The following is a 14840-nucleotide window of genomic DNA, read 5'->3' on the forward strand; positions in this document are numbered from 1 at the left end:
TCTCTACTCCCTTTTAAAGAATCACCTTAGGATAATTCAGTCCTCCATGCTCCAAATAAACATTTTGGCTGGGCACAGTGGCTCACGCCTGTAATCCCAGCACTTTGGGAGGCTGAGACGGGAGGATCACTTGAGGTCAGGGGTTTGAGACCAGCCTGGCCAACATGGTGAAATCCTGAAACCCTGTCTTCACTAAAAATACAAAAATTATCTGGGCATGGTGGTGCATGCCTGTAATCCCAGCTACTTGGGAGGTGGAGGTTGCAGTGAGCCAAGATCATGCCACTACACTCCGGCCTGGGTGACAAAGTGAGGCTTGGTCTCATAAAAAAAAAAAAAAAGTATATTTTCATATGCATAAAAGCATTAGGAATTACATATAATTTTACAAACAAAAGACAGTAACTTAGTTATCATACCTGTGGACATAAGGTTTCCAAATGACTGGCTGCAATTTTGACAATTTTAATTCCATCTTCATTTGTCGACATGGAACAAGCAAGATTTGCCACCTTAAATATAATCCAAAATAATGGAAATTATTTTATATTCTCAAAGAAATGCAGAAACATTTTTACTGAACAAGAACATGTATACATTCATTGAGAAACTCAGTGACAAGTAACATTCTTGAAAACATCACTGGTATCTATTTTCTGAAAGAATTCAGAGAATCTAGTAAAGCAAATAACAATAAAAGGACTCAGATAATTGTTTACTATGAAAAGGAGAGACTAGCGAGTGAATCAGTAAACCCTATACAGTCTCTTGGTATCAACATCTAACCCATAAGAAGTATGAGACTGGGAAAAAAAGTTTATGGATTGAATGCTAAAAGATTTTTGGAATCTCATAGGATTGTGATTTATTTTAAATTTGTAATTGGTTTATTATTTCCCAGAAGTCTATTACTCATATTTAAGTTGCATTAAGTATGACTGTATCTTCATACATGTTTTGTTTGCATCAAATACACTACAAAGCTGAACAAATACAAGATAATTAACTTCTTTTTCCTGTTCTTTTCTTTCTACTATAACTTCAGGGGTACCGTTTGACATTCCAGCAGTGCATTTGATTCAAGCATTATTGACACCCAAATTTATATTATTGCTTTTGAAATTTACATTTTCTTCCAACAAAATAAGTGCTCTTTTAATTACCATTGTGTCCATGACCTAGCTCCAAGATTTACAGATATTTTCTTTAGACCATGAAAGAGCCATGATAAAGAGTGTGAGATGATTTTCTCTTCCTCTGAACCTCACTCTTGTTCAACATTCTTCTTACTAGCACAGTAAGGTTTATGGACAGAAGCAATGTTTTCTCTGATCTGCAAAATGTATCACTGTCTTTATCACTGCAAGGAGATACTTTATCTAACAGTAATTTTTCTAACTTTAAAAATATCTCTGTCAGTTGTTTTATACTTTAACACATTGCAGTTTTTCCTGCTAAGATCTAAAATACATCCAGTTGTGGAGAAACCACACATTAGCCACATGCAGTGGAAATAAACAACATATGACTTTGAATCACTATTTTAAGAGTACCACAAAATGTTATTTAAACTGATTTATAGTCTTTGCTTTTTATATAACATTACTTTTAACATGCCAATAGTGAAATAACTCCTTGGTTTTCATTCACATGTAATGAAATAACAGGCATATATTATTTAACTGTTGAAGGGCATTGTTCGCTTTATTAATGTACATGGGGATGACTTACTTGAAAAGGTCTTTTATTGGCTTGAAGGTCACAATGCCTTAACTTTCATATCTGACACATAATTAGCACATTTGTGAGTTATTTGAAAAGGGCAACAGTTTCTGTGCCCCTTTCTACTCCCCAAACCCCAGTCACTAAAAGTGAAACTTGACAATCTAATTGCTTTAATATGTATATTAATTCACACTGCATTTGCAAAAAATATTGCCTGTAAATTTGAGCACTGCTTGTTTAAAGTAAAAAAAAAAAAAAAAAAAAAAAAAAAAAAAAAAAAAAAAAAAAAAAAAAAAAAAAAAAAAAAAAAAAAAAAAAAAAAAAAAAAACTGAAACTAAAACTCCTTGGCTCAATGTGGTCAAATTAGAATGCTGGTTAACCCAAAGCTTAGAAATTACAGAAAACTGCCCCTATATAGATACTCTTTTATTTTACTTATTTTTAATGTATCCTCATTTTCTTCTTTTTCCTTTTGAAAATATACATTCTTCTTCTGGATATTTACTAGCCACCAGGCTTATTAAAAGCCGATTAAGTAACTCACATGGTATGGATATTATGTTAAATACAATGTGTGTCTATATTAGCAGAATTAATGTTATGCAACTCTGTAATGAAAACACAACTGAACTTTGTGTTTTCTACTCAAAGTTTTCTGCTCATTCATCATACTAACACTCTTTTTGTCTTCATTTATTCTATGCCTATACATATCTGAACTTCTTACTAGAACTGATCCGTCAAAGTTTCTAGGTAGTAGAGCACTATTTCAAAGCATGTGGAGTTTTAGTGCTATTTTGTACAAACAAGGTTGAATTTATAAGATAGTATCTTTGGCAAAACAGTAAAGTGTTAGAAGTAAAATATCTTTACATTTCAAATTTGAATGATTTTGTGATATATTTTCTAAAGTCACATCGATGTGTGAATGAAAGTCAAATGTCCTCTAATGATGATTCTTCCTAAATTCTGTGTGGCTCTTCTGTCAAGTATGCTCCCAAGAACAGTAGAAATATAATTCCCTACTGGTCAAAGAATATAGTCTGCAAATAAGATATTTTGTATATATAGTTTGAGATACTTGGACATTTTATATCCTTTATGTGTCTGGGCAAAGCTTTATTACTATTCACAAAATCTCTGTAGAATGTTTTTGCTCACTAAGGGAAATGAGTATATCTCGAGGTTTTTGAAGACAAACAGATCTGGATTTGAACCCAATTCCCACAATTAATAAACTTCTGATCGTGAGCAAGATATTAGATTATTTGACCTTGTTTTGTCACCTTTAAAATGTGTATGATAATGACCACCTCACTGAGATGCTTTGAGGATTAAATGACAATGTGTGGGGAGGGGGGGGTCTGATACCTGGTGGACCTCACCATGTATGAATTCCCTTCCATCCAATCTGTTTCTCAACTAATGGGGAAAAAAAATGGAAAAAATAAATTTAATTCTCTCAGATATTTTGGAGAATTAAAGCCTTAGGAGCCTAAAGAAATTGAATAATATGCCTGACCCAAGAGCCACAAATTCAAATGCAGAGCCATGCAGGGGATACAGACATTGAGTCTAGATTGAACTCAGTGGTGGGGTGGGGTGGTGGGTCCCTAAGCAAAATGATTGTGTATGTCCTACTGAAAGGCATTCATTAAAACAACACACATGCAAGGAAAAACTCAGTATCTTAGTCAAACTAACAGTCTGCTGGCTTACTTTAGTTCACAGGTCACCACTTTCTGACCTCTAACCCCACTCTCAAATCCTGTATCGTATAAATAAGAAAACAAAATTAAGCAGGGGGATGAAACACAAGCCAATCAATGACAGGGGGACTATTAACTAAAAATATGTGTGAGCCCTTTAAGCTACACTGAAACAAAGTCTTGGCAAGCATTCTTGCATTGAAATGACTGACCAGATTTTGTACTGATACTATGCTACAGCCTTAACCAAGTCTACAAAAAGCAGAATCTAAATAATCCTGAATAAATGGGACAAATGGTAGTTAAATTCACAAATTTATTGAAAAGAAAAACCTGGGACAAAATGTTCTTTCATTTTTACAAAAGATTAAATTACATCCTTAAAATAATTACTAATATTGTGATAACTTCAAAACAAACAAGAAGTCTTCACACAGGGATATGTGCCTTGTTATGAGAGGAGAGTGAAGTTTTCCACTAGCATTTCTCTCTTGCAGCTCTTCCCTTCTTGCCATTCCTCTGACCTCTAAAATCTATGGTACATTCTAGGCCCTTTAAACATGGCAGACCCTACTGCCCTATTTGGTCTATAAAAACCATTGAAGATGAAAACGCCTGGCCAGACAATTCCTCACCTGAGCAATCCTGTTGATGTCTGTTCCCTACTTTCTGGCTCCTGTGTCAAGTTGGATTGATTGATTGATTGATTTAGAGACAGAGTCTTACTCTGTCACCCAGGTTGGAGTGCAGTGGTGTGATCTCGGCTCACTGCAACCTCCACCTCCTGGGCTCAAACAATCCTTCCACCACAGTCCCTCAGGCAGCTGGGACTACAGGTGCACACCACCACACCTGGCTGATTTTTGTATTTTTTGTAGAGACTGGGTTTTGCCATGTTGGCTAGGCTGGTCTCGAACTCCTGAGCTCAAGTGATCCACCTGCCTCGGCCTCCCAAAGTGCTAGGATTACAGGCATGAGCCACTGCACTGGCCCCTACTTCAAGTTCTGTATACTAATTAGTATGTTTCTGTCATGCTTTTCATTTGCTAGACTTTGAGTCTTTTCTTTCACTCAGCAGAGAACATAGTATCTTTCACTTCTTAACTTATGGTTTCAGGTGAGAAATTCCCTGCAGTGGAGCCTGGCCTTGTAGAACCCTGACACCTAGCCTAGTTCTCTCCCTCACTTTGTGTCAAGGTCAGGAGGATGACCATGCTTGACACAAAAGAATGACTCATCAGGGTGGAGCCAGGGACAGCAATAAAACAGATATTTTGAGATGGGGAATTTTCCCAATGACCCTTAAAAAAAATCGACCATATTATAGGTTAAGTCTGCTTTTCATCATTATTTTGTTCTAATCTGGTAAAGATATTGTATTTTAAAGATATTGAATATCAGAGCAATGTATGTTTTAACATTCCAGTATTAAATTTTATCTGAAATCTCAGAAGCACTGGTAGTGTTCTCAGTCATCTTAGACAAATGAAATGGAATCATTGTTAGGAGTGAGTACACTATTTGGACAGCTGCTCATCAAACATCATTCAGTCTGTCACTAAGAAGTTCCTACACAGGTATTTACCTGTAATATAATCTCTCTAGAACACAAAGCAAACCTTGATGTTTGCTGAGATTTTCATTGTCACACATTCATTGTTTATATATCGTTCACATAGTTAATTGTAATATCATGTCACCACGTGTCCTAGCTCTCAAGAGGGGAGAAAGGTCACTGTCGCATTTTCATGCAGTTTCCCATCTGGCAGTTGGTCGTGCAACTCTTGTGTAAACAATTCCAGAGACAGAGACTTTCCTGTCTTGCAGGGCAGTCTATTCCCATTGCAGGATAGCCCAAAGTTACGCAAGTTATGAAATTCTTCTTTATAACGAGATTAACTATTTCTCTCAACAACTTTCTCCATGTTGTTCTAGAATCCAGAGTGGCAAATATCTTCAATAATGGAAATAAATCTGGGCCTACAGAAAGTCAAAATTAATAGTCCTCAATTTGTGGGATAAGAGAGATGCTAAGAATAATGGAATCACCAGTAAATAGCTATTAAAAACAAAAGTCCAATTCCCTCCTGTCAAGACATTCTGATATATTAAGTGTGTATATGCATGGAAGTCAGAGGTGTAAGGGATGTGTAATTAGATTTTTTTAAAGTTCTATCAGGTGATTCTGATACACCACCTCCCCCGTCCCCAACACACACATATGCAACACACACACGACAACATACAGATACATACTAAGATTTTAGTTAATTTTTGTTTGAATAGACACTCTTGCCTGAAGATAAATGTAATGAGGTGAAATTCTAAAAAAGAATGATCTGAATATTTAAGGGATAGCCTAGGAAGTTAAATAGAAAGCTTTACAAATTAGAGGCAAGAAATAACGCCTTAAACTTTTACTTGAGAAATAGAGAAAAGGTTAAAAATCAAAATAAGAAAATCAAATGTAGGGGATATTTCTGGCCTTTCATCCAAGGTCCATTCCTCCTTTTGGTAATAACACTGATTTCCCTTGGAGAACAGCTCTTTCTCTAACCTAGTGGTGTAAAGTCTTGGTACCACTGTCAATCAAGGGTCCTGGTCCTCCCCTAGGTCTAGCTTGGGCACTACTGCCACCTACAGCCCTGGATCACTCTTTGTTCTGTTGAATCTTCGCTTTCTTCTTTCATTTTGATTTATGAACATTACCTTATGTCTTTCAATAAAGTCTATATTTTCTTTTTAAGTAAGCCAAATTCATTTTCTTTTGCATTCAACAAGAGAACCACAATTCTTAGTAAGTACTGGGCTCGAAACCTAGACCCCAAGAATGTACTAATCTCAGACAGTTACTTTCAGCAAGCTGAAAGCCGGTAATGTAGAAACAAAATTATTTCTGTAAAAGGCAACTTCTCATTAAATGCCAGGCTCTGCCTTTAGTCAACCTGAATGTCCTAGTATCAGGGATAAATGCAAGGAATGAGACAGTCATTTGAGTTCCTGCACATATAGATAAGTGTCTTCTTTGACGATCTAATTCTTCAATGTCTACCAGAAAATGTTACATATCAGGTACAAGAGAATATCTAATCCTTGAATAATTTATCATTTTTGAGTTTATATTTCAGCAAGCCGTTCATTCTGTTTGAAAACCACCCCTCACATACTCTTTCAAAATCATACCTATACTTCAAAGTCTGGATCAAATATTGCCTCTTCCACAAACTCTTTTCAGATGCCCACGATCCATATTTTCATCTTCCTGCACTCAAATGTTATAGCAAATTCTCATTCACCCTAAGCTCACTTATGTATCTATCAGACGGTGAGCTGCTTGAGGGTAAAGACGAAGATATATTTCTTTTTGAAAATATCTTCCCATCAAGTGAAATACCCTGAAAATAGTTTTTTGTCTGTGCAAATAAAAATAATGTATCACTATCTGGAACTAAATCATCATAAATTATTGTCTATTGTGTCTGAAATTGACACATTTGGTAAGTTGTATTTTTTAATGTCCTGTGTACAACCTAATTTGTTCATTGGAAGCTGTGTCCTTTCTTCCACTCCTTCCTAATAAAAATGTTCCTAATTCTCTACCATATGAATATAGAGGTAAGAATTATTACTTTAGGTTATGGGGGGAAACACCAGAGAAAATAAACTTCTTAGGTTATTAAACTTAATTGCCCTGAGTGGATTTCAGTTTGACTGTGTATATTCATTGGAAACATCAAGATTTGACAAATATGTAGCAAAAATAAACAGAGAAAAACTTTGAATATGAGTGTGGAAATAATCTAGCTGAAATGCGTTCTTTATTATTAACTTGGTATTGGGAAAGGAGACTTGGGTTTCTTTCAGAATTTGGAAATGAATGTCAGTTCAGAAAAGCTTGTGAAGGAGCATGAAGAAGGAAAAAATGGTATCTATGCCCCTGGGACACAGTAAGTACCAAAACTTACAAAGTCACTAGCCAAATCACTGATAGATGGAACACTAGAAGTTCTTTAGGCTAGTGGGAGATAGCAAGAGCTGGGCTAGACACTTTGAGTCACCACTGAGATACATAAGAAGACATAACTTATATACAGTTAGATCTATAATTAAGAGGGGGTCTACAGTAGAGAGATTAATTAATCTTAATTATTAATGGTAATTAGGATTATGTGAGGAGAAAATGTTATTAGACGGTATCTAAGATATTAACATTTATTAGGCAGAAACATAAGGTTACTCCTTCAGTGAGTCTTAGAAAAAATGGCCAGAGATAGGAAAGGCTACCCAGAGTATTGTGAGGTCATAAAGCACAGGATAAGAAAAGGTTTCACGAAGATGGTATTGATGCTGAGAGTTCAGTAAGTTATTCTTGAAAATATCCAATTCAGCCACACAGAGAACCATGCTAGTCATTCATAGAGTGTTCAAGTGAAATGATGATGGTTAAATTAGCCTGGCATGGACAGATGACTGTGTATGGGTAAAGTAGCCCCTTGAGTTTTATGGGTATTATCCGGGCAACCTGTAGCTCTCTCATGGCAGAGAGCTACAGGATAATACCCACTCTCTCGTTCTCACATCTATTCATTTTAAAACATTTTACCTCTCAGTAACGTCCCAAAACACGTATAAGGTGGTGCAAAACTAATTAAGAATTTGCAATTACTTTTACCAGCAGAAAAAGCAATAACTTTTGCACCAACCTATGCTTTTGCTGCCCTCTACCCTACTTAAGTTTTGATCCGCTTTTTTATTCTTATTTTTATTCTTGTTTCCAATTTTAGCTTTTGTTGTCAGCAAATGTTCTTTCTCTACGATATGTTCACCAAATTGCAAGAACAGATGTTTTCAGATGCAAATCTGGTTTCCCCATCATCATCTTCCCATCTCTACATCATACCTCCATCCCTTAGTCTTTTAGGCTGCCCCAAGAGTCATCATACACAGTTCTTGTTCTTTCTTTGCTTCAGCTGTATCCATGTACTTTTATGTATCAATGCTTCCTTCTGCAGAAAACATCTTCCCGTACTGTTCTCTGTAGGCTGGAATGCCATCCTCCTCCCTTTTCACAGCCATCTTCACACCACTTACACTTGCTTAACTGCTATCCGTAAGATCTCTGCTCAAAACTAATTCATTGGAAAGTTTCTCACCAACACTGTACTCCACCTCCACACACAATACCTGAAACCCCTGCCCACCTAAGTCAGATTTTTCCCTCAGAGCACGATTCTCAGTTTATAATTATATATTCACTGGGGAAATTACTTGATTACTGTCCATTTCCCCAGATTTATAAAGCAGAGGCCTCACCTGTATTTGCTTATCATTCAGCCCACAGTGCCTAGTACCTGACATACAGTAGACGATCCATCAACAGTTCTTCAGGGAATGAATAAATGCATGAATGCCTGAATCGGTATGCTTGAGAATGTATTATCTTCTTGATGAGATGACAAAAGGAGGAAAAATGGGTTTGAAGAGAGGAGACAGCAGCAGAAATTCAGGACAAGAAATAAAGGAGAATGAAATTTTCCTTTGAAATTCATTTGCAATATTCTACAAAGGCTCAGACGACTGGACTTCAAAGAAAAGTAACATGTTTTTCTTCTAGTCTGGTCATGATACTTAACAAGGCTTGTGGGGCAGAGCTTCTTTCAAGTTTTACTTTCACTTAAGATATCAAATTGGGAACTACTGAATTGGTCCCAATTCAGCTTTTAATTTATTTATTTTTAATCAAGTGAAATAACTCTTCAAAGGGCTCAAACTGGATGCCGAATGCTGGCAAGTGTGGCGGATGGCAAAAGGCACAGTAACGTCCGTCAACAAATCCAGGAGCTTCATTGTCTATTTCAGAATGTAATATTCTCTGCTTCTAAGAAAGCCCCACTCAGAGGCATGTGGCTGAGTCTGATAATTGCAGAAAGAGCTCTGTGATCTCCCCATATTGGCATCCGAGTGAACTCTGGCTAACAAGTCAGCCCTTCTATTTCTCCTACTGAAGCAGTGCTGTTCTGCTTCCCTTGATGGTAACAAGAAATGACTATGAATTCTGGGTTCTGTAGAACATTAAACTAACATAACTATGCTGTAAAAGCACATAGCAAAGTGCAGGGAAACAACTTCATCAACTAACAAATGTTGATTATACACCTGTTATGTGGGCTGGGAACTGTCAGGGAAATCATAGAAGTCAAAACCAGTGAAAGTGAATCCCAAGAAGCACAATCTACTTAAAGGGACACGTGAAAGGATCAAAGACTAAAACTTTAAGTCACCAAATACTGTAAGAAGCTAGAGGTAGGTGAACTTCATAGAGATGACTGCAGTAATAGTGTTAAATGGAGACAAATTATTACCTAGGAAATTATATTCTCTTGAATTTTGCATCTCAAGCTGCTTCCCGAATTTTATGAATCCTCAATCACACAATCCAGTCTCTGATATTAGTTTTGATTTGCCTCTCTGTCTTTTGTCAGCCTTCTATAAGATGAGGAACAGACTGACTTCACTTCTAGGCCTCTTTCCATTTCAATAATTGTGCTTTACTGCTTAAATAACCGATAACAAAATTAGAGAGAAATTAGACAAAGGAGCAGAGCTATCAGGCAACTTTGCTATTAATTTAAACACGAATTTGTAGATGAAATATTAGCCAATTGAATTCAACTGTGTAATAAAAGAGTAGTAATCAAGCAAGACAATGTAGTTTCTTCCAGGAATGAACAAATGACTTATGATTGAGAGATATAACAGCGGAATTCCTTTTTTTACCAGATATAAATAGATTTTATATTTATACCAAAACTACGCTAAAAAACAAACTCAAAGCCTTAGCAATTTATGAATAGGAAGAATCATTCTTAATCTAAAACAAAAAAAAAATCAGAAATTTTCAGCAAATGTCATGCTCAAAAGTCAAGATTAAGATAAACATTCCCAATATTACTGAGTTTAATCAATATTTTACTCAAGGATCTAGTAAATCTAAATGAATCCAAAACAGCAATAGCTGCAACTATTGTTAGAAAATAATTGTGTTTATTCCCAGGTGTCAAAATCGTCTACCTAAGAAATGCAAGATTATCTGAAAACCATTATTGGGTATTCAGTAACACTTCTTTATGCAGAATGTATGCAAGATGAATAATATATTTTTCTATATATCAGTTAAAATAAAAATAAAAATTTTCATTAAAAAATTTGTTAATATAGTAACTAAATATTATAAATTTCATAGCAGCAAATATCTGTTAAAAAGCACAATTATAGATACTGGTATATATGTATATATGTATTAAATTTTACTTAATGATGTAAAAAAAGAATAAAATGAATAGTGAGAAATATCAGATTCCTGGATGGAAAATCTCAGTACTGCAAAATATAATGTCATTGCTCACAAAATTTATCTATTAAATTTATGGAGCTCTATTGAACTTAGGTAAATATTAATGTACATCTGGAAGACTATATGAAAGTCTGGCAAATAAGTTTTATTAAAAAAAGGAGAATCGGCTGGGCACAGAGGCTAACGTCTGTAATCCCAGCACTTTGGGAGGCTGAGGTGGTGGAATGCCTGAGGTCAAGAGTTTGAGGCCAGCCTGATCAACATGGTGAAACCCCATTTCTACTAAAAAATACAAAAACTAGCCAGACTTGGTGGTGCATGCCTGTAATCCCACTTACTTGGGAGGCTGAGGCAGGAGAATCACTTGAACCTGGGAGACAGAGGTTGAGTGAGCCAAGAATGAGTCATTGCACTCCAGCCTGGGTGACAGAGCAAGACTCTTTCTCAAAAAATAAAATAAAATAAAATAAAAAAGGAGCATGAAGAAAAGTATTATGTGCCAGTAATTAAAGACACAGAAATTTAGCATTTTTCAGGATAATGGGAAAAATATTGGTGATGGCCTAATTTCTGGCTATCTACTTTCAGGAAAAAAAGTACAATGTATATAAAAAGATTAGAACATATTACTTAATAAACATTTTTAAATGTCAAAATATTGAAAATAAAGTTAAAATACAAAAGGCAAAAATGTTTTTATATTTGATAATAAAAATTATTATCCATAGGTACAAATAGATGATAAATATCAATAAGGAAAAGAGGTCACTAAAAATGGTCAGAATATTTAAATAGAGACTATACATATGAAATATGCCTAATAAATACATGAAGAGAGAGACAGTCTTGATTTATGAAGCAGGAAATGCAACTAAAGTTAGAAAATCACATTTTTTTTTTGCTTGTCAGATCAGCAAAATGTAAAAAGTTTTATATTATCCAGTACTGATGAGAATATGGGGACACAACAGGAAGGTAAATGGTCAACTTTTCAGAGAGCAACTTAGCTTCATTCTATAAAAGTTTAAAATGTGCAGAACTGCACAATTCAACTTAATGTAATCTATCATTCAGATATACTTGCATATGTGAATAGACTCACAGCCATGTGGACACTTTATTTGTAAAAGAAAAAATGCATCTAAATATTTAACATTGGAGAATAAATTATGTAATATGATTCTGTAAAAAAATAAAATGTTCTGCTATCAAATGTCTCAAGTATATAATTTTAAGCGAGATACTGCAGAATGGAAAATATGATTATATTTAAAATTATTTACCTATAATTATTTATAAATTCAATGTATAATGTCTACGGTGATAATTCCCAACTGTTCATTTGAGTTATATGTGGGAGAGAAGGTAGGATTACTATTTCTATGAAGAGAAGTATCCCCTTTTAACTATGTTTCTCTATTGACTGAAATGTTTCCAAGTATATTTTTCACTATATTAACAGTAAAATTCGTTTAATTTTTTTTTTTTTTTTTTGAGAGAGTTTCACTCTTGTTGCCTAGGCTGGAGTGCAATGGCACCAACTCAGCTCACTGCAACCTCTGCTCCAGGTTCAAGCAATTCTCCTGCCTCAGCCCCGAGTAGCTGGGATTGCAGGCATGCACCACTACGTCTGGCTTATTTTTTTGTATTTTTACTAGAAACGGGGTTTCACCATGTTGGCCAGGCTGCTTTTGAACTCCTGACCTCAGGTGATCCACCCACCTCAGCCTCCCAAATTGCTGGGGTTACAGGCATGTGCTACCATGTCCCACTAGTTTTCTAGTTTATAAAAAAGTGATTGATGAAATTGTTCTCTAGGTACTGACATGGTAACATACCAATGACAAGTAAAATAGAACATTTAATAATCTCAATTAGAAAAGATGGTAAGCTTTTGTGTATGCATATGAAAATGTGATAGCATAAATGATCCTCCCCAAAATGGTAATTGTGATGATCTCTGAGCAATGAAAATCAAGGTAATTTCAACTTTCCTTTTCTATATTCTTAACAATTTAGAATTTAGATTATAATAAAAATAAATCATTCTTATAACCAGAGGAAAATACAGTGATTCACATTTTCAACAGAATAAAATCTTTCTATGCCTGTATGTGAATTTTTATTACTACAAGTTTTGGGGTACATGTGCAGAACGTACAGGTTACATAGGTATACACGTGCCATGGTGGTTTGTGGCACCCATCAACCCATCATCTACATTAGGCATTTCTCCTAATGCTATCCCTCTCCTAGCACCCTACCCCCAACAGGCCCCAGTATGTGATGTTCCCCTCCCTGTGTCCATGTGTTCTCATTGTTCAACACCCATTATGAGTCAGAACATGCAGTGACTGGTTTTCTGTTCTTGTGTTAGTTTGCTGAGAATGATGTTTTCCAGCTTCATCCATGTCCCTGCAAAGGACATGAAATCATCCTTTTTTATGGCTGCATAGTATTCCATGGTGCATATGTGCCACATTTTTTTAAATCCAGTTTATCATTGATGGGCATTTGGGTTGGTTCCAAGTCTTTGCTATTGTGAACAGTGCTGCAATAAACATATGTGGGCATGTGTCTTTACAATATAATAATTTATAATCTTTTGGGTACCTATGCAGTAATGAGACTGCTGGGTCAGATGGTATTTCTAGTTCTAGGTCTTTGATGAATCCCCACACTGTCTTCCACAATGGTTGAACTAATTTACACTCCCACAAACAGTGTAAAAGCGTTCCTATTTCTCCACATCCTCTCTAGCATCTGTTGTTTCCTGACTTTTTAATGATCACCATTCTAACTGGCATGAGACGGTATCTCAATACGGTTTTGATTTACATTTCTCTAATGACCAGTGATGATGAGCTTTTTTTCGTATGTTTGTTGACTGCATAAATGTCTTCTTTTCATATGTGTCTGTTCATATCCTTTGCCCACTTTTTGATTAAGTTTTTATGTTTTTTTCTTGTAAATTTAAGTTCCTTGTAGGTTCTGGATATTAGCCCTTTGTCAAATGAATAGATTGCAAAAATTTTATCCCATTCTGTAGGTTGCCTGTTCACTTTGATGACAGTTTCTTTAGCTGTGCAGAAGCTCCTTAGTTTAATTAGATCCCATTTGTCTATTTTGGCTTTTGTTGCCATTGCTTTTGGTGTTTTGGTCAAGAAATCTTTGCCCATGTCTATGTCCTGAATGGTACTGATTAACTTTTCTTCTAGGCTTTTTATGGTTTTAGGTCTTACATTTAAGTCTTTAATCCATCTTGAGTTAATTTTTGTATAAAGTGTGAGGAAGGGATCCAATTTTAGCTTTCTGCATATGGATAGCCAATTTTCCCAACACCATTTATTAAGTAAAAAATCCTTTTCCCATTGCCTGTTTTTGTCAAGTTTGTCAAAGATCAGATCATTGCAGATGTGCGGTGTTATTTCTGAGGTCTCTGTTCTGTTCAGTTGGTCTATATATCTGTTTTGGTACCAGTACCATGCTGTTTTGGTTACTGTATCCTTGTAGTATAGTTTAAAGTAGAAATCATAACAGTCTCTCAGACCACAGTACAATCAAATTAGAACTCAGTATTAAGAAATTCACTGAAAACCACATGGAAACTGAACAATCTGCTCCTGAATGACTACTGGGTAAGTAACAAAATTAAGGCAGAAATAAAGATGTTCTTTGAAACCAGTAAGAACAAAGACACAATATAGCAGAATCTCTGGGATAAATTTAAAGCAATTTGTAAAGGGTAATTTATAGCACTAAATGCCCACAAAAGAAAGCAGGAAAGGGCCGGGCGCGGTGGCTCACGCCTGTAATCCCAGCACTTTGGAGGGCAAGGCAGGTGGATCACAAGGTCAAGAGATCGAGACCATCCTGGTCAACATGGTGAAACACCGTCTCTACTAAAAATACAAAAAATTGGCTGGGCATGGTGGCGTGCACCTGTAATCCCAGCTACTCAGGAGGCTGAGGCAGGAGAATTGCCTGAACCCAGGAGGCGGAGGTTGTGGTGAGCCGAGATTGTGCCATTGCACTCCAGCCTGGGTAACAA

General features: G+C 35.8%; 1 protein-coding gene across 3 annotated transcripts in view; it reads right to left on the bottom strand.

The window, feature by feature from the left end:
- CTNNA3 (catenin alpha 3) overlaps positions 1 to 14840 on the bottom strand; it is a 1771160-nt gene that overhangs the window by 693351 nt on the left and 1062969 nt on the right. For all 3 annotated transcript variants that reach the window (XM_017502077.2, XM_017502076.2, XM_017502078.2), the window contains one exon: positions 420 to 512. In XM_017502077.2, coding sequence (XP_017357566.1) covers positions 420 to 512 — 93 coding nt within the window. The remainder of the gene's footprint in view (positions 1 to 419; positions 513 to 14840) is intronic.

The sequence above is a fragment of the Cebus imitator genome, unplaced genomic scaffold (genome assembly GCF_001604975.1).
Source record: "Cebus imitator isolate Cc_AM_T3 unplaced genomic scaffold, Cebus_imitator-1.0 Scaffold290, whole genome shotgun sequence".
NCBI classification, from domain to species: domain Eukaryota; kingdom Metazoa; phylum Chordata; class Mammalia; order Primates; family Cebidae; genus Cebus; species Cebus imitator.